General features: G+C 37.1%; 2 protein-coding genes and 1 long non-coding RNA gene across 3 annotated transcripts; all 3 read left to right on the forward strand.

Annotated features, from left to right (window-relative positions):
* Positions 5256-6164, forward strand: LOC18773872 (kiwellin). The gene has a single exon (XM_007207853.2). It carries the CDS (start codon positions 5293-5295, stop codon positions 5953-5955), a length of 663 nt encoding a protein of 220 aa, XP_007207915.1. The 5' UTR covers positions 5256-5292; the 3' UTR covers positions 5956-6164.
* On the forward strand, positions 8616-9467 carry LOC18774804 (ripening-related protein grip22). The gene has a single exon (XM_007206607.2). The coding sequence runs from the start codon at positions 8696-8698 to the stop codon at positions 9275-9277; it is 582 nt and encodes a 193-aa protein (XP_007206669.2). The 5' UTR covers positions 8616-8695; the 3' UTR covers positions 9278-9467.
* Positions 20573-21016, forward strand: LOC109949556. Its single transcript, XR_002272004.1, has 3 exons — positions 20573-20643; positions 20728-20804; positions 20932-21016. It is a non-coding gene; the product is annotated as an uncharacterized LOC109949556 (long non-coding RNA).

Consider the following 21730-nt stretch of genomic DNA (forward strand, 5'->3'; position numbering starts at 1 on the left):
GAGTGATCAACGGACTGTGTGTAATGAGCAACATTAGAGTAATGTTTTCTGGATATTGTACCATCCTTGAGTCTAGTTGTCATAGGATGAACACTCAACCAAACCTGACTGAGAGGTCACATAAGTAGAGGGAGAAGCTTGCTGTAGATGACTGATATCAGTAGAAGAAGAAGAGCTCATAGGGAGTATCACTTGTAATTGTGCATATGTAAGGACATGCAACATAGTGGAAGGGCAAAGAGGAGTAGCATATGAAGTAGAATTCTGCAGAGATGTATGTAAGGATGGTGGTATAGATGATTGAAGTGGGATAGTATCAGAATCTGTGGTTGGGTAGGGGCTGTAGGGAAAACTACTAGAAGAAGCAAGGGAGAACTAGGCATTGGAGAAGAACGTGAGGTATGAGTTGAGTGCATCAGCTTAAAAGGAAACACAGTCTCATCATGAACAACAAGCCTAGACAAAAATAATCTCCATGAATCTCTGTTATAGCATATAACTCCCTTATAACCATTAGCATATCCAAGAAAGATGCATTGACAAGTTCTAGGCTGCAACTTGTTATCATTATAAGGTCTAAGATATGGAAACACAGCAGACCCAAAAACCCATAGGGATTGTAACTCAAGTGGTGTCTGAAACAATTTTAGATAAGGTGAACAAAATCCCAAAGTCCTAGAAGGCATTCGATTGATCAAAAAACTAGCATGCAGACAGGCATGTGACCAAAACTTAAGATGTAAAGCTACTGCAGTCATCAAAGTAATAGCAGTCTTAATTATATGCCTATTTTTCCAGAGTGTAAGGACAAGACACCTGATGCAATATCCCTTTAGATGTCAAAAACTATTTAAACAAATGACTCTGATATTCTCCTCCCCCATTAGTTTGCAATATCTTAATAGAAGCAGAAAATTAGGTAGAAATGAAGGCATGAAACTTGACAAAAGTAGAGCGAACGTCTGATTTATTGATAAGAGGAAACATCCAGATAAATATGGTACAGTCATTAACAAATAGTACAAAATATCTATAACTCTCAATGGATACAACTGGAGATGGACCCCAAATATCACTATGAAATTTATGAAAATGATGGACTACTCTGTTAGAACTTACAGGAAAAGGAAGCCTAGACATTTTACCACCTAAGTAAGCTGAGCAAATAGATGAAGAATCGGGAGAACATACTATTTGAGAAGAGTGCAACATCTTCACAAGTACTTCATTAGTAGGGTGGCCTAAGCGTTGATGCCACGTGATGTGGTTTATTTTCTGACCAAGAAAAGCTGTGGCTGAAGAAACAGAGGTGAATGGTAGAGATTTAGGAAAATGATAAAGGCATTTGCTACTCCTTCCTTTGAGAAGAACTGCCCTTGTTGCCTTGTCCTGCACACAATAACCAACATCATCAAAAGTAATCATGCAGTTATTTTCATGACAGAGCTTGTAGACAGAAAGCAAATCAGCTGATGGATGTGGAACATGCAGAACGTTAGGTAATAATAAGGACTGAGAAGAAGTGATAGGAAGATTAGCATGACCAATATGTTAAACATGCAAACCTTCCCCATTGCCAACAATTATCTTGTCATCTTGATCATATGAAGTAGCAGTCTCAAGCACAGATAAATTTGGTGTCATATGATGAGTTGCTCCTGTGTCAGCAATCCAATTGTCTTGAGACTCAAACCCTTGCGCGTGAGCAGTCATAGCCTGGAGAAAAGTTGGTGGTGCTTGTCCTTGAAAAGCAAAACTAGCTCGACGGTAGCAATCAAGAGCACCGTGGCCTTTTTTACCACAAATCTAACACTGAATAACATGAGAAGAGTTTGAATCAGCAGTATTGCGATAAAAACAGTTGCCAGCAGTGTGACCCTTCTTATTACAGATTTGACATTCTGGGATAACATGAGGCTTAGAACTAGAAGATGGACCCCATTGTTGCTTGAAACCAGAAGAGTTAGAACCATGCTTGTCGGAATAAAAATGAGAACCATGATATCCAGGTGACTTGAATCTGTCAAACTGAGGAGAAGATCGAAACTGGGAACCATTGTAACCATTATAAGGTCTTGAGCTGGAACCCTGAGTTGAGCTGGAACCTAGAGAAAAATGTTTTGCACCACCAGAATTATAACCACCAGAAGTAGGCTGAGAAGAAGCACGCGTAGCCATCATGGCTTTCATAAATGAGAAAGAGCATGTATACGAATTTCAGCTTGTCTCTCTGCATTAAGCAACTGAGCTCGAAGATCTTTGAGACCAATGGTTGAATCACGAGCAAGCAACACAGTGTGAATCATGTCATAGTCTTGAGGAAGACCGTTAAGAGCAGTGATAACCACATCATCATCAGTAATACGTTCACCAACCACAACTAACTGGTCACGAGCTGTATTAATCCGAAGCAAATACTTTTCAATAAAATCAGCACCTTTGTGCATAGTATGAAACTCAGTTTTAAGATGATTAACACGTGCCCTAGACACTGTGGCATATCTATCTTGCAAATGAGTCCAAGCCTCAACAGAGGTCTTACTACCAACGACATACTCAATCACATCATCAGATAAGGTAGCAATTAAGAGACTCAAGAGAGCCTTATCAGTCTAAGTCCAATTCTTATAAGCATTAGTGACCTCAGTAGTGACATCAAGCTCAGTATCTATGACAAACTTCGGTGGACACACTGAGGAGCCATCAAAGTGGTCAAAAAGATCATAACCTTGCAAAACTGAGTGAAATTGAAAGGACCACTTGACAAAATTATCATCATTCAAACGAATGGTAAGCATCCCCAGCAAACCCTTGATTTTGGGTGAAATCACTGTCATGACTAGAGTCAAAGAATTACACACAGAAAACACAATGTGCAAAAGCAAACACAATCGATGCAAGAAATCACTACAAGGCTTCGTGCCTGAACAAGAATACTTCACACAAGGCTTCGTGCCAACAAATCAGAGAAATTCCAGAGAAAGAAGGCTTCGTGCCATGAAATCAACAAAATTAATCTCAGTACGGCTTCGTGCCAGATATCAATCACCAAGAATCAAGAGAAATTGAAGAATAAGCAACAAATTCCATATCAGTTTCACCAAATCAAATTATGAAAAATCACTTCAAGGAGACACAATCACCATTCTTGAAGATAAACAGTGAACCAACATTTGAGAGAAAGAATCAGAGACCTGAGAACGGCGAGCGAAGGGAGCAACAAACCACTTCAAAAGGCACAGCGATCGACCGAGGCTCTTGATATCATGATAACCAGTCAGGTATGAATAGAGGAAACGAAGAAGAAAACTAAATAAGGTTCTGGATTTCTTTTTATTGATTCTCTCTTTTGATCCCATACAATATTAGCTGACTCAATATTTATAGAGTTTTGGGTTTTACAGAATACATGAGCTGTCAAAGACTTAAGCTCTAAGCTAATTAACAAACTCACTTAACTAACTGACAGCTGGCACACTAGCTTCAGACTACTAGGCTAAACTTAATATAACTCTAACACTTTGTATTTAAGATTCTTCGGGCAGCCGTGGACCTTTTCCATTTGTGGAAAGGTTGAGGATGAATAAAAGTTAATGTTCAAATCGAGTAAACGATCAAGTACTTTGTACCAGCCAACAATTAGGCAAACAATATCGGAAACTATGAAAAAGATTAGGTAAACCTAGCCAGAATGGCACCAACCCTAGACCTGGAAAAGTTGTAAAAGTTGGGAAACCTAGAGCCCAAAATTGGGCAATACTAGGTTTTAAATAAGCATGACTTGTGTGTATATCAAGTTGATCTCTTTAGCAGCACAAGTTGGATTATTATTAGGGTTATTTACTCAGATGGTCCTCAAATTTATACCCGAGTTGCATTTTTAGGTAAGCATTTCCCAAATAGTATGAAACCCAGAAACCCAGAAAGTATGAAACCCATAAAATATACTCAATTTCTTAATTCACCACGTTTAATACCCAATCTCTGTTTGACGTTTGACAATTGTGTGACCAATGTCAGAGAATGAGTATGATTGCAGAAAATAACCATGAAAGTTGGGATGTGTCGATCTATATACCTTTTCTATTTAATGGCACTAGCAGTAAATAAGTTTAAAAAGAAGGACAAATATTTTGCTTATATGTACACACGCTGACTTGGAGGACTTTTATTGAGGAGTCCAATATTGATGTCATGTATCCATTATACCTAAATAAAATAGGACTAAGAAGACCTAATAATAATTCGCATAAATGTGACCGGTACTATAAATATAAGTGTGCCTCGTTGTAAAAGCAAACAGGTAAAAGCAAGATGTGCCTTTTAGGGGGAAAAACATATATATATATATATATATATATATATAGGCCCCTCAAATAAGCTTTTATTGAGGGATTCCTCAAATAAGTTTTTATTGAGGGATCCCTCAAATAAGCTTATTTGAGGGACACCTCTTGTAGGCCCCACTCCGGATTGTATTTCACTAATCCAAACTGTCTATTTTGTAGATACTCATTCAAAGATCATTTCTACAAAAAATCACTTGAATCCGATATCATTTGACCACTCAATTAAGTTATTGAAATTTTAACATTTTCTTAAAGCACCGTGTTCATTGATTTTGTAAGACACAATTGGTCGAAACGGTTTCTGATTTGTCTAATTTTTTGTAAGGATGATCTATGAATGAAGACCTAAAACATAGATTGTTTGGATCATTGGAAAAAAAATTGTAGAGTACTCTAAAGGACGTCCCTCAAATAAAATTATTTGAGGGATCCCTCAATAGAAGGGGATTATAGAGAGAGAGAGAGAGAGAGAGAGAGAGAGAGAGAGAGAGAGAGAGAGAGAGAGAGAGAGAGAGAGAGAGAGAGAGAGAGAGAGTGAGAGTGCTATAGACTTTCAAAGTCATTACAGGTTTAGGTAGAGCTATAGACTTAAATCCTCAATACGAAACATGTAATAATGGAGGAGAAACTTCTACGAAATAGGCAACTAGCCGTGTTGTATCAACTTGCAAGAGCAGTCAGATAGCGACTTTGGCTTAACCCATCAGCATGGGCGTTGCCTTTCTCTATAGGCAAGTTGAGCTTCAAATGAATGGTCAACTAGTTATTTATGGAGCTCCTTGACAATTGGGCAAACCCCATTCAAATTTGTACGACTATGCATCGAGCAGAATAATTTGAAGGCGGCTTTGGTAATTATAACTCATCACTATAAATATGAGATGCAATCTCCTTTTGTCTCACACACCCAACTCTTTAATGTTCCAAAATCTTTGTTCTTAAAATGGCAAGCACTTCAGTGTTGTTGGTTTCTCTTTCCCTCATCTTGATCAATATAATCACCTTACCTCTCCTATCAACCGCCATCTCCTCCTGCAACGGCGCTTGCAAAACCCTCAACGATTGCGCGGGCCAGCTCATTTGCATCAACGGCAAGTGCAACGACGACCCTGATATTGGGTCTAACGAATGCGGGGGAGGAGGAGGCTCATCATCGCCACCTCCTACGACGAATAATTGTCAACCCTCAGGAACTCTAGTTTGCCAGGGAAAATCATACCCTAAATACACATGCTCCCCGCCAGTGACGTCATCCACTAAAGCCAGCCTCACCCTCAACGATTTCAGTGAAGGTGGGGACGGTGGTGGCCCATCATATTGTGACGAAAAATACCATGCAAATAGTGAGAGGGTTGTGGCACTTTCTACTGGGTGGTTTGATAATAAGTCGAGGTGCCTGAAGATGATAAGAATTAGGGCAAGCAATGGGAAGAGTGTGACAGCCAAAGTGGTGGATGAATGCGATTCACGTGCTGGATGTGATGCAGAGCATGCAGGTCAGCCGCCGTGTAGGAACGATATTGTTGATGGGTCTGCGGCTGTATGGAATGCTTTGGGACTGAACCAAGATTTGGGCGTTGTTCCTGTTACTTGGTCAATGGCCTAGCTAGCTACATATTAACCTAAATTAACGAATAAATTAAGGACAATAAGTCTATACATATGATAATGATACGTTTCCACAAAGAAAAAACATTTGGATTGGATCATGAATTTGTAATTTATGGATTACATTTTCTATCCTCGTTGTATTAACTTTTGGAGCTGTCATATACATATATGAATTATATTTATGGCAATAATGCTATTTGAACATATTTGACTGACTACCTTAGCTGTGGTAACTTACTATATTGGTTTAACAATAATGCTATTTGTGCCACATTTATTAATTATATTGCTGACCAGTTTTCTAACAAAGGTGAAAATTATTTTTGCTCATCACTCTATCCCAAAGTGTATGCTCACGACCCTTCTTAATACTTGACATGTGTCCATAGACATAATCATGGTTAACTTTTAACTTTAATTTATGTAACAATAGTTATGTTTATGGACATGTGTCAAATGTTGAGATGAGTGATGAACATATACCTTAAGGTAAAATGGTGAGCGAAAATGTTCCCAATAAAAGTAGATCCCACTAATATATGTGGGTTCCATCTATACTAAAAAAGTGACCAGCGATGTAGTAATAAATATAATACAAATAACAACACCTTATATAATAGGCTTGAATGTTGCAACTCATTATAAGCATAAGTACATGCAATCTCCTTTGTCTCAATACCCCCACTCATCCGTCGATAATATTGGCGAGTACTTTTGTGTTATCTTTCCCTCGGTTTAGTAATATATTACCTCTCCATCTCCGCCGTCCACTTGGCTTGAATATAAATATGTTTTTTTAATGGCTCTTGAATATATGCTCGCAAGAGTTAGTGGACATGCCACTAGAGGAGACTTCAAGTCTCGTTGCCTCTTTTGACTAAACATTTCCTTTAATTGATCATAGTCGCTTTTCATCATTAGCATTCCTCTTTTCTTGATTACATACCAACAGTTTGTTGGGAGTAGACTAGGAATATTAATCCCTAAGTGCGAGAAACAAATTGAGCCAATGGGGAGCGATTGGGTTTAACCAGTGATCTAGGTTCGAATTTTTATGACATCTGAATAGTGTGTGCATAAGAAACTCCCTTTTTCCTTATAGTTTAGATTGTCGCTTGTACTATAAAAAAAAAAAAAAAAAACTGAAGTATGCATGATGACATTAGTAGGATGACATACATACATATCTATGAGAAGTCTATGAAAGTTTCTCCTTAAACGTGAAAAACTAAACACAATTAATGTTTAATGATATCTCCTAATCGAATAAAATTTTTAGTGTAACCGTAACAACACAACAAAGCATGCCCGAGGTAAAGTAATAGCACCACGGTATTAAAGTTATAAACAAAAATTTCTCGTTGTGGGGAGTAGGGAAGTTCCTCCTCAAAGGCCAAAAGGAAACAATATGGAAGTCACCTTTTTCTTCTTCTTTTTTTGATGAAAAATAAAAGTCGCCTTTAGTACACTATAAAAGTGCATGCTAATCTCCTTCTCCAACCACTCTCATTACGACTAGTTACTAATACTATTGCGAAAAATCCTTTTCAAATGGCAAGTTTAATGTTAATGTTGGTTTCTCTTTCCCTCATCATCTTCAATCTTATCTCCCTCCCTCTCCCATCAACCGCCATCAATGCAAAACCCTCAACGACTGTGCTGGTCAGCTTATATGCATCAACTGCAAGTGCAAATTTATGTGGCTCATATATTGTGATAAAGAATAACCCCATTCCCACTCATCAGTACTCGATCACATATATAGTATCACTCTAGATGAGATTAAAGTTGCTTTGATCTGAACCCTCCATTTAATCCAACAACTACCTTTAAGCTAATACTATGGATGACTAACAAATACCCATTGAATTGAAATAATTTTTTGTGTGAGACACCCATAAGTATTGTTATGAATCTACACATGTTGTAGCACGCATATCTGTTTATTAATCTGATACGTTAGATCCTTGACATATAAATCATGTTGTACATTCATATTTCAACACATTGATCAGTATCACCACATAACAGTGTAATTGTAACACTCGAAGTTTCCCCCGTGAGCGGTGAATCTTGCAATCTTATTATGTATAATTGACTGACATGCATGTTGACCAAACAAGCATGGCATAACTAATGAAGGACCAGTTGCCTAAGCATGTAGACAGGTCACAAGCTTTGCCTAGCCTTTATGCATGTTGAATTTTAGAACTCCTTGTTTTTAATAAAAATTAAAGTTTTTAAGTTCCCTACTTGAATAAAATACCAAACTACACCATAATTACAGGACAACACAACAAAGTAAAGACTGAGAGACTTTGAAAAATTAAAACCCAAAAAATATAAGACTTATTAGAGAGTGAACACGACACAGCCTGGGTTTTCTTTCGTGTCTTATGGGGTTCATCCCCTTATAACAAGATAAAATAAATAAATTTAAAAAACAAACAAAGAGTGAAGACCTTGACTTCAAGTCTGGTTGTCTCTTTTCGCTGGCACGGTGGCACTATTCCAATCACCAATTGTTATCACGTCAGTAAGAAGTCTGGAAGTATATGATCAAAATGCCAAAGACTTTGATTCTAGTTAAGTTCCTCCACACAAAAATTATATATTTTTTTCTTCCAATTTTGTTTTCTTATTATTAGTAACATGCCGCTAGACCAAAGGCACCTTTAGTCACTACAAAACTGCACCTTCTCTGATATCACGCCCTCACTACCACAAGTTGTAAAATGGCAAGTTTCGTGTTCATGTTTGTTCCTCTTTCACTCATGTTATTCAATATCATCTTCCTCCTCCCTCACCCATCAATGGCGCAGTCCACCTGCAAAGGCCCATGCCAACCTCAGGCGTCATCGCAACCACCTAGCAGTGATGATTGCGGGCCCTCAGGAACTCTCGCTTGCGATGATGGCCAAAATTTCCCTACATACACATGCTCCCCGCCAGTCATGCCACCCACGAGTGCCAAACTCACACTCAACAATTTCAGCAAAGGCGGTGAGGGCGGCGCCCCATCAGAGTGTGACAATCAATTCCATGACAATACTGAGCGGGTTGTGGCACTTTCCACTGGGTGGTTTAGTAATGAGGCAAGGTGCAATATGACGATAATAATTACTGCGGTAAGTAACGGGATGAGTGTGGAAGCCAAAGTGGTGGACCAATGTGATTCACAGTATGGATGTGATGAAGAGCATGGATTTCTGCCGCCGTGTGAGAACAATATTGTTGACGGCTCTTTGGCTGTTTGGGAGGCTTTGTCGCTCGACACAAATCCGGGTTCTGCAGAGGTTACTTGGTCCACGGCCTAGTTAATTAGTTATTGTATCCGTACTTGTGCGATAAATTATTATAGAATATAAGGCTATGCTATATCACACTGTACGTAGCCTTCAAAATAAGCGGTGAATTGATATCGCAAGTCGCCTATGTAATATAAGTAGTGCAAAGAGAAAGTAAATTGAATAACTTATATGACAATAAATTTCACTTCTAAACCCACACTACGACTGGTTAATATTCCAAAAAACCCTTCTCAAATGGCAAATTTAATGTTAATATGGTTTTCTCTTTCCCTCATCATCTTCAATCCTATCTTCCTCCCTCTCTCATCAACCGCCATCTCCTCCTGCAATGGTCCATGCAAAACCGTCAACGATTGTGCCAGTCAGCTTAAATGCATCAAGGGCAAGTGAAACGACGATCCTGACGTTGGGACTGTGATAATGTGAAAGTAAAAGTTCCACATTGGAAAGTTGAGAAACCTAGCATGGACTTATAAGGAGTTGAGCTACTTCCCCCATTGCCAATTGATTTTGGAGTGGAACCTCAACTTCCTTAATGAAAAGAATGTGATAACGATAGTGGTGGATGAATGCGATTCGCGTAATGGATGTGATGCAGAGCATGCAGGGCAACCGCCATGTAGGAACAATATTGTTGATGGCTTTGCGGCTGTGTGGCTTTGCAACTAAACCAAGATTTGGGAGTTGTAGACTTTACTTGGTCCATGGCCTAATTAGGGCTAGGTTCGATGATAATACGTACTTAAGCTATATAAAGAAATGAAGACAATATGATGTACTGTTTCGATCATGAATTTGTAACTTCTGAGATTTACAATTCCCTTGATTCATGCAGGGTGTTTTTAGTTTAGCTTATGTGAGTACTAACTTGTATATGCTGCTAAATTAGTTTGCTACATAGTGTGAGAAAGAATAACTTGATGCCTATTTAGTATGACAAAGGGAACCTTATAACAAAAACATTTCACTCTCTAATTCAAAGGTTACGTTAACTATGACATTTTTAATTAGAAGTACCTTTTTATTTGAATAATAAAACAGAAGAAATATAAAAGAAAATATAAGAACATATGAAGATTCCTAGGAAACATTCCTTCTCTTGTAATATTAAATGGCAACCCATTAATCCTCCTTTTTGGAAATTAATATTTCAGGGTTTAGTACATAGAGATGGTAAAGTTCCGACAAATTTTTTGATACAATATACTAAATTTTATTCTTACTTAATAAATTATTGTCCTAACTCATGTGGACTCACTCCCTTAACCAATTGACCTGACTCACATGTGTATTAACTAAGGTTAACTATATGGGCATGTTTGGGAGGCCTCATTGGACTGGACTGGGTTAAATAGTACTTGAAACCCATGTTTGGTATGTGAGAGGACTAACTTAAATGAGATTATATAGTCCAACAGTAAAAAAAATTGTCTCACTCGCTCTTCCAATATAGCGAGCTTGAAACATGGTTCACAAAATAGCGAGCTCACTAAACAGAACACACGAGTCCAACACGATACTAGTTTCTTCTTCTTCTTCACCTAGACATGAGTCCGGGCAATGGACACCAAGTCCTCCACTTCTGAGCCCAAGTTCATCGAAAAGGCTTGAAACCCAGTAATCGCCTTGGGATCTTGCTGCTGCTAATGGTCGCTGAAGGTCGAGCTCTGGTCGTACATATGGGTCTGGGACGACTAGGCATGGGTCTCTGTTTGGCTATCAGAATAGCGCACGATGTCAGCCCTAAGCTAGGAAGGCGACGACCATGGGGCCCAACTTTGGGGGGCCTCAACTAGAAGCCATGATTCATTGAATTAACGCAATAGTCGAAACAGCCATGGCATATGCAGAGAGTGGAGAAGATGATGGTGAGCGTGAGATTGAGTTGAATCATTCATCGTATGAACAAATTGAGTAATGAAAAGTGATTAGGAAGAAAATTAGAGAAAGAATTGATGAAATATGTGAAAGAATCACGACTGAAGAGTTTTTTGCAAGGAAGAAAATTTGAGAAAAAGCAAAAATGAGGGATGGATCAAAAGTCGTGAGGAAGAAGAAAATAGGAAGAAAGAAACAAAAAAGACGGGCTGGGAAGGAAAGGAAGAAGAAAAGGAGAAAAATGAGAAAAAAGAAGAAGAGAGAAGATAGTTTTAGCCTTTAAAAAATATTAAAATTTATTTGTGTTTTTAATTATATATTTTTAGGTCAAAATTCTTAATTAAAAGTAAATATCCAATATTAAAATAAAGATTAGAATTTTATTTATTTATAATTAAAATTAATTATTTTTTAGCCTGACACAACACGAAACATAGGTCTTTACTATTTTTACAATCCAGCTTCTTAGTCTGACGCAGCACCAAACGTAGGTCAGTACTTAATACAGCTTAGGCCAATCCGGGTTAATTCAAGACAATCCCAGAATTTAGTCCAGTCCATGATAATCTCCGTACCAAACAACTAGAGATATAGATATTGAATATTGCATGATGTGAAAAATAGGTGATGTCTATTTTATTTTATTTTGGTTAAAAAGATGCCTATATTAGAACACCATAAGAATATACAGAGAGGATGAAAACATCTAAAACCAACATGAAAACCAGAAACAAGAGCGTAATCTTAAAAAGATTTGTGGCCTGAAACAATTATAAGGAAAACAACAAAAAGTGATAAGGGCATTTTATTGCATATTTGTTAGTGCCTTAGTTTATTCTATTTGAATTAATTAGATTATTTTTCAAAAAATGTGAAGTAAATAAAAAGTTTGCTAAAAATTGAATTACAAGTCAAATTTTTCTAAAGTGCAAACTAATTAATATATTGTCCATGTTGTCTTTGCAGTCATCAAAGAAAATGAATTGCTTGGGGGCTTAAATGTGAAGAAGCAAAGAAATCTCTCCGGAGCACTTAATCGGTTTTAAGTGGAAATACTACTTTTGGGTGGAATTTATGTGCAAGGCAAATTGGAGAGTGAAGCTAAGAGCTTGAAATGCCTTCGTAATAATTGGATCAGCCAATCAAAACAGTATTTCAAGATAAAGCAGCTTAAGATGAAATTTGGAATCATCGGCATTACTGTACCAAAAAGGATATTTGAAGGCCTTTCTGATTTTTCTTTAAGATAGGCTACATATGGTTGAAAATATAACACATAGGCTTCAAGTTCCATATTTTTCCCGAATTTATTGAGAAGAGGAACGAGCCCAAAACGTGCATGCAAACAGACCGCAGTGAAGAAATTGTCAAACCAGACTAGCAGCTGTGCAGTCAAGGAATATCAATCTATTCAAGGGCTTTCATTGCGAATTAGAAGCAGGGCCTTAGTCCATTGGAAAGATCAATTTCTTGGCTTCAATTTGGTGTGGTTAAAGTATTCATTTGGAGTTGGGAATCCTACGTAAAGCTGCGCAACAACTTGGATGTATGGTAGCACCTGGGCAGCAGCAAGTTGAAGAATATTGGCCAACACCTTTGGACAGCCCACAACTAAAGGAGATAGCAACCCACATGTGTAGCAATAAGTTGAAGATCAAGTAGAATCAAAAGAGGAAAAGAATGAATTAAAAGAAGTGTTGTAATGATCAAAAGAGGAAAAGAAGAGATAAAAGAATACTAGTGGGAAAACAATCAACATGTGAAGATGATGATTATGTCGATGCTTTAGTTGCTCTCCTTCCACTATACATAGAAGGCAATGCAATTGGAGAGGGGTGTACAGATTTTAGTAGAGAATTTAGTGCAGAAATTGTGCAATTCTTGGGCACCAAAGGGAGAGGAAAAATGACGATATAATTGGAGAAAACCTTGGGGAGCCGTGAGGCAAGGAACCAAGGGGTTGATGCAATTTTTCCTTCTCTTTATTCTTCGTTTTTATCTTGTATTTAGTTTGATATTTTATTTATGTCTAGTTCAATTATGTTAAGGAGGAAATACCATGAAATGAAGTTCTAGTTTTTATCTTTCACTTCCCAACTATTATATTCTTCAATGTTTATAATTTCAGCTTCACATGATTAATAGGTTAATTTTCTTTTCACCACTTCTATCTTGTATTTGTGGCAGTTAAGAATATAAGTTACTCTATTAATGCATCCTTGGTTTGTATTACTAATATACAAATTTCTTTGATCCTTTGTAGTTAAATAATCTTTTTTACATGGGATGCTTAGAATTTGTAATTATAAAGGGAAGGGAAATTTATAAAAGATTTTCTATTTAAACCCCACACTTCTCTTAGTTCACCCCAACTTTTAATTTAAATTTTCACAATTTCTAATAAAATCCCACTATCTTCCCAAACTACCCTTAAATACACCCCAAGCTGAAAAAATAAGAAATAAAAGAAATTTTCTATTTAAACCCCACAAGCTACCCTCAGAGGAAGAAGTACGTTCTGTTCTGCGGATGAGAACTTTTGTAATGCCTTCAAGAATGTGTATGAACCCAATATACAACAATAAAGAGATCCTTCATCACTCATATAATGCAATTTCAGAAGAAAGGTAAGTTTGTACTTCTTAATTGGGTTTCAAGAGAAAGCTTTTTAGCTGTGGGATAGCTTTACTGCTACGTGTTAGCAAAACTATGCCAACTTCCCTACTTTATATCCTATTTGTATATACATTTTTGTTGATAAGAATGTGCATGGTATACAATCAGAATGGACTTCCTTTTTCGTTTGTTAGGCGGACAGCAAACTCCTGTTCCATGGACTCTTTGTATGATACAGACCTCATATCAGGCACTGTACCAGTAATTTTGGACAATTTCATTCAGAGTAATGCCAAGTTTACGACATTTTTCACACCACATTGTGTATTACTTCTCTAATAGAGGTGGAGCCCACCAATATAATGGGGCTCACCTCTATTAGAGAGGTGGTACACAATGTGATATGAAAAATATGGTAAGCCTAGCATTTTTCATTCAAAAATGTGGTATCGAGTGGTGGAAGGAGGAAATTGTGTTGATCTCAGGGAGAACAGTAATCTGACAATACGATGTAAAGGAGTTTGTATTTTTCTAAAACTTAATATAAGAGTGGTGGGGTGTGTGTATAGATGTACTAGGGTTAAGTATTAAGTTGGATGACTTTTTTGTCTTTTTCCACAATAATAAAACTTTAATGATTTAAGTATTAGGGTGAACAAAGAGAAGTGCAGGGTTTAAATAGAAAATCTCAATTTGTAATTATGAAGGGAAGGAAAATTTGTATTATTCCCTTAATTCTATCTTATCTTTTGGTGATTTAAAATATTGTATAAATAAATATTATTTGGGTGCATCCATAGCCTCTCCTACAAGTATCATGCTTCCTTACTTCAATAATTCATTCCAATCCTTTAAGGTAGATTTCTACCATGAAGTAGTGTTAGAGAGAGAGAGAGAGAGAGAGAGAGAGAGAGAGAGAGAGAGAGAGAGAGAGAGAGAGAGAGAGAGAGAGAGAGAGAGAGAGAGAGAGAGAGAGAAACAAGATGAAGAGTGTGTATGTTTGTCTTGCAATATTTCATACTTATCATGGTGAGTGGGTTATGTAATATGTTCTAAAAGTTCTTATTTTTTGATAAATGTGAAAATCTATTTACAAACTTATCTCTATTTTCAAGTCAAGCATGTCTAATTTGTGCAATATTTCACACAATATTATTTGGAGTTCTTGTGAAGTATGCATTATTCATGGAACATGAGAAATTCAGTGACGGGGTATCCGAAGGATAAATGTACCAGACGGGACATAAGGCAGTGAGGCCTAGGGGTCACGTATTGGGTATAATTTGTGAAGGATAACCAAGATACGAAGTAATGATGTGATATGGTTTGGATTGTGTATCTTTTTATTATATTTTTCTAGATAGTGTAAAATGACATTGCTTGACTGGCATATTACATAATCTACTCAATGAGTGGTGGTTTGCTCATACCTCACCTATTTTATTTTTCATATCAATTAGTGGGCAAGACAAAGCCGAAACCAACGAAGTTGGATTAGTTTAGAGTGATAAACTTTTATTTATATCTTGTACACTTGTAAGATTATTATAATTTTATTTATAAATATAATGGTAACGTATTTTAACCAATTTTTCAGTGTTTTTATTTATTTATTTCAATTCACACACCTTGATTCGAGAATATTCTTTATTCTCGAATCGGGTTGTGACATGTAAAATTTCCATTTATAGCTTATAGCCGTGCGGCTCTACTGTTTAAATTTCAAGTATAGCCGCGCGGCTATACCGGTAATATATTGTATATAGAGAGTACAGCCGAGCGGCTATACGTTTATAATTTCTATTTGTGGGTTCTAGCCATGTGGCTATCCTTTAAAATATTCTATGTTTTCACCAAAGAAACAATAATTAAAGTAATTAAAAAAGACTAAGATATTACTTAATTCCATATATTAAATAACAGAAGCTGGAAAAAAGAAGAAGTAAAGAAACTAATTTTATATTTTTAACGAGCATAGCAATGCGAATATACTTTTAAAATATTTAGAGCGTACAGCTGCGCGACTACACTATTAAAATATTATATTTAACAAGTATAGTCGGACGGCTATATCGTTATAATTTCTATTTGTGGCGTATAGCAAGGTGTCAAAACTTGTAAAATTCCTTTATAGTATATAGTCGCCCGGCTATACTTTTAAAATTTCTATTTATACAATATAGCGGCAATACTTTTAATATATTGTATTTAGGGAGTATACTGTTAATATAGCGGCTATACTCTTATAATTTCTATTTATGGGGTATAGCCACGAGGCTCTACTTGAAAATTTTATATTTATATCGTATAGCCGAGCTGCTATACTCTAAATTTCTATTTATACAATATAGCCGGTCGGCTATACAGTTACTGTCACATCCCGAGATCAGCTCCGCCGTAGCACGATATTGTCCGCTTTGAGCCCCCCTCTCTGCCCTCACGGTTTTGTTTCTAGGAACTCACGAGCAACTTCCCAGTGGATCACCTATCCTGGGATTGCTCTAGCTCCAACTCGCTTAACTTCGGAGTTCTCATGACTCCGAAACTAGTAAGCTCCCAAAAGGCCTCATGCTAGATGGAGGCGGCCATGTACACATAAGGCACATCATCCCCTCTCCATTGGTCAATGTGGGATGTTACAGTTATAATTTCTATTTATGGAGTATAGCCGCGCGGCTTTACGGGAAAAATTTATATTTCTAGAGTATGCGGCGATACTTTAAAATTTCTATTTATACAGTATAGCTACACGGTGATACTGTATCCAGCAAAAGCACATTGAAACACCATCACTTTCGTGGGAAATCACTTCAAGATCGCCTGTGAAGTTGCCGGAGCAGTATCATATATGCACTCTGCAGCTTCAATCCCCCATCTTCAAGTCTTCTAACATTCTTCTAGACCATAACTTCAGTGGAAAAATAGGGAAGGATGGATTATTAAATTATCTACATAAAGATGATTGACATACAACATATGTCCCTATGAAACAAACTAAAAAAAAGTGAACAGCTTCCAACTTTCTAAACTCTCACCGCAGAATTTAGTTGTAATGTTCTGATGAACGCTTATCAATCAAATGAACTTGCAAGTCTGGTGGTTTGCTTAAAGAAGTATCATCGGGAGCAACAAAAAGTGAATTACGGCACTCATGTCCCTGTACAGGATCTGTTCTTGATTGCCGCTTTCGCTTATACGTTAGCAACACTTTGCTTCCCGACATTTAAGCTTTCAAAAAGAAATCTTGCTGCAATTCCAAACACTTGGACCGCATTTTTTACATGAAATTTGTTTTTGTTCCACCATGTTCAGTCTCATTTCAACACAGAAAAACCTGCATATGTTAAGGAAGAATATCCAATTAACTAAACAGCAAGTCACGACTCATAAAGTTCATACAGTTACGAGTAGCAACACTCTGAAATAGTGACTGAAAAGTACTTGTGTCAAAGTGCACTGAACATGTGTCAAAGTGTTAAAAAGCCCTTGCTCGAGTATCAAGCTAAAATAATTTTGATAGATATGATTTGTCTGATGGTCTGATCTTATCCCTTCTGAGGTTATAGGAATTTTTCATAGGAAGAACCTACAAAACGCATCAGGGGATTCTCAAAAAAACTTTAAAATTTATCTCATTATTAACTTAACCACCATAAATGTCATTTACCCTTAGAAACCCCACCTGAACTTCCCCTTAAATCAAAATTCAGCTTCTCTTGAAATACAGGAACTCCATAAAACAGTCAAGTTACATGATGGGCAAAAGATTAATCCATGCGTGGTAAAATCTTGGATATCCAAGAGGATCAAATCTATCAAAAGCTTCCTGTCATCAACTCTTACAGCAAAGGATTTCTACACAGATTCTGTGATTGTTATTATAGATCATCTTGCAAGTATAGCAAGAGAAAATCAATAGCCCAAGTTTCAGTTGTCCTATCAGAGTGACTATTAATGTCATCTATGAGAACTCACGCAGTTTTAGAGCTGGTAAGGAGGGCATCGTTAAAACTGATTTGGAGACTCTATAATCTTTCTGACTGATATCATAAATTCTCAATTCTTTTAGTAGCTAGTTTTATGGGGCAAAGTGTTAGACACACGTAAGAGCAACACAACCATGTAGCGGGAATGAAAATATTAATATGGATGGTAGGAGTGACTTCAAAAGGACAATTAAAAATCAATACGATAGAAAAACACTGGGAGTGAACCCTGTCGGTGATAGGTTAACAGAAGTTAATGTGATAGGAAGGAACATGTACAACATAGACCACCAAATGTACCTATAACCGAAGGAAGACTAGTTAAAGATAAATAAGGGCATGTACGATGATGAGGGTTAGCTATCAACATCCCTAAGGAAAGGACAATCACTCATTAAGTGAGACACCTGGCCAGGCTTGAGGCATGCATGGTTCTCCCAATACGATTGGCCTTCTTATTTTCTGCCTGCAATGTAGGCGAAATCAAATTGATCTCTAGATAATGATCCACTGTCAATCACTCTTGGTAGTTGGAATTTAGATCGCTATTTTCTGTTCACAAATACTATGACTGTCCCCCACAGTGCATTTCTATTATCTGTGCTATGTCCACAAACTCAAAATAAGAAGTCAACTTCAGAGTTGAGACTTTTATAACGATGCTTCATCTTAGACTTATACAGAGCTCACAGGCCACAAGTAAGGAGTAAAATGCACTCATCAAACCTACATAATTATTTATGCATTTCGTAGCTCCTCTATACCAACTGTACCAACTTCATGAACTTCAATTCCTTGTGGTCCCACACTCCCCTTGTGAAGTATTTCCGATGAAACCTTTCCTTGAGGCTTATCATTGTCATATGTACTCATAAAAACTGCCTGGTGTCCCATCCAGCCTAAAATACTGTTGCACTAGATTAGCTAGACTCTGTATGACCTTATAAAGCCTTTCAAGAACTTCAGGTGTTGCGCCATAACACGAAAACCTAAAGTCATTATGCTACTTCCCTTCCCTACATGAAAAATCACGTAATGCTCTCCTAAACTGCAATATCAAAATCCAACATTAGGCTCTCAATATAATCTTAACAAAATTCAAGAGTACATTTTCTACTGATTTACGACAATTGACAGGTGCCCTCATACAACAATTGTCAAGAGCATGTTTAAACAAATTAAAACCCCTACATTATCTAGCGTTTCAATCAAAATTCAAAATTGAAAAATTGAAAAAGCTATGAACTATGGAATACTAAAATTTACAATGAATGACCTTGACGACAAGGGGAGAGAGAGAATGAGTTTGGATGCTGGAGAGCGAGAACTGAAAAGTTGGGCTAGGCGGGCGCTAGGCGGCTAGGCGGTGGCTAGGCGGCTAGGCGGGCGCTAGGCGGGAGCTAGGCGGCTAGGCCGTGGCTAGGCGGCTAGGCGGTGGCTAGGCTGCTAGGCGGGCGCCTAGGCGGGTTGGGTCTTTTTTCGGTGCCGAACCCGGAGGACTACGCACTGACTGGGAGAGAAAGTTCCGTCCTGTGCGAGTGCAAGCTTCGTGTTCGTTTGAATATATTCAAAGCGTATAGCCGGTCGGCTGTACTTTTAAAATATTCGAATCTAATTAGAAAGTATAGCCGTGCGGCATCTTTTTCGCTTTGTCCAGGGCACGTGCAGCATCTGCTATGAGAGCTCTTTGCTTTAAACTCCAGGAAGGATGCAAAATGTAGAAAGGACGCTCTGATACCACTTGATGCAGTTCCAAGTATGAACTCGCAGAGCTTGTTACTATTTTTTTCCTTGTGGATTTCCTTACTACTCTTCACCTTGTTTCTTACTTGTTTTGCACTTTAAAGTATGCTGATAATCTCGTTCGCTAAAAATGTATGTGAATAATTTCACAATCTACTGTCTACTAGATCCCTCCACTAGTTTATGAATCTTCGAGGTAATTTATTTCATTAAAAAGTAAACTAAAGTCATAATTTCATTTAATATGGAGAAAGAGTACCAGACGATGCTTTCTGCCATTACTCAGACTTTTTTTTTTAAAATTTCTTGCTGAAGATATGATAGAGATTCATGGTCATTTCAGAATCCTCATGGTGGTTTTGGATTATTAAGCATATCTTATTACATGGGCTTCTTCTTGTTCTAGCAATAGTATGCTGATAATATTGCAGAAGCCTCAGGAATATGATTTGATGTGGTAGAAATAGACCAGCATGACCAAATGAGAATACAGTATGCTGATTATTTGCTGATATGCTCTACGTTTTACTTGTTTGGCAGATTGGGGACCGAAGGTTGATGTTGTTGTTTTTTGTTTTCTTGACCTTGCTTCAAATTATGAACCCCCAAATTCACTTGCGGAGTGGCTTGAAGCTGGTGAACAGCCTGTCTATATTGGATTTGATAGCCTTGTGAGTTTGTTGCAGCTTTCTCTATTCGTGTTTAATATTCTTTTCCCAGTTCTATCCCAGAGTAGCTCTGTTTGTCCTTACCCTAAAAAAATTACTTGTTCCTTCCCAATTAAAACAATCAACCAATGCCACAATCTCCAAAGAGTGACCACCTTCATGTTGGTCCCCAACGAACAGGTTGTGGAGCTCTATTCATGACAGATGACAAATCGACCCTTTGGTTGTTCAGTTGTTCAATATCTAATTTGACTGAGGCATGTCTAATACATGCAGAGTATACCTCTGAACTGCGTGGTTAAGGTTACTTGATTGTGCATTTGATTGAAATGGTAAATTGTCTTGCTTGCTAAATTTTTTTTATGTGTATTGTATTAGCCTCTTGAAGAACCAGAGAAAATGACCAATATTATTCTTCAAGCTCTGGAAATAACTGGACAGAGAGGCGTCATCAACCGAGGCTGGGGTGGCCTTGGTAATTGTAAGTCTTGATTCTTAAAAAAAGATTCCTTTGTATTCTTATGCTTCTTTACATCTGAAAGCCTTCATATATTTCTCTTCTCAGTGGCAGAACCAAGTGATTCTGTGTATTTAGTGGACAATTGCCCCCATGATTGGCTATTCCAACGATGCTCTGCTGTGGTAAATTTCAATGCTTTTAATTCTTTTTAATTTGGTTGGGATTTCACTGCAGTGGTGTTCAGAACGTCACATGAACTTGATGCACCTTTTTGTCGTTTTGTTGTTTTGTTCCCCCCTGGATAACTAGGCTACTCCCGGTTTCTCACCGGATATGAAAAAATTTCTTAGGTGCATCAGGGGGTGCTGGGACAACTGCTGCTAGTCTGAAAGCTGCGGTAACTGATAATGCTATATTCAGAAAATGAAAAGTGAAAGTGTTTGGAAAAAAAAAATTAAGGGAACTTACAGTGACATTCCGAGGAGATGGAGATGGATCCCATCGTTCATAGAAAACCCTAGCATTAGCTTGATCCACAAAGAGAGGGAAAATTCAGAGTGTAGGCATCGAAGCAAAACCGAAATCCTAAGATTGATTTTTGGGTTTCTTGAGCGCAAATTTGTATTCGAATATCTATACTTTTTAAATATTAAAATAAATTTTAAAGAGTATTTAAATATACACCGGGCTCCTTTTTAAAAAAACCAAAACATTTTTTTAATTTTTTTTATTTATCGATAAGAGTAGTTTAGAGCATTATCCATTACTATTTGGCCATTATCTGAGTCTCTATTGTCTCCTTTTGATTTTTAACTAGCATTTTCCCATATGACACTTGTATTATACATATACGCACGTATTTTTTAATAATACTTTCGTATTGCGTACACATCTTAAAGACTTAGTACAGTACACGTATGTACATATTTTTCATGTTTAATACACTTATTTTTTAACAAAATTTTCAATAATACATACAAAATTCAAGTATTATACACATAAAATTATTTTAAAATATTATATGGTGGCCGAACTTTTTGGTTCCAAAAAATTTTCTTTTTAGTAATTAAATAATATCTTAGATTTATTTAATTATTATTTCTTTAGT

The sequence above is a fragment of the Prunus persica genome, chromosome G6 (genome assembly GCF_000346465.2).
Source record: "Prunus persica cultivar Lovell chromosome G6, Prunus_persica_NCBIv2, whole genome shotgun sequence".
In the NCBI taxonomy this organism is placed as follows: Eukaryota; Viridiplantae; Streptophyta; class Magnoliopsida; order Rosales; family Rosaceae; genus Prunus; species Prunus persica.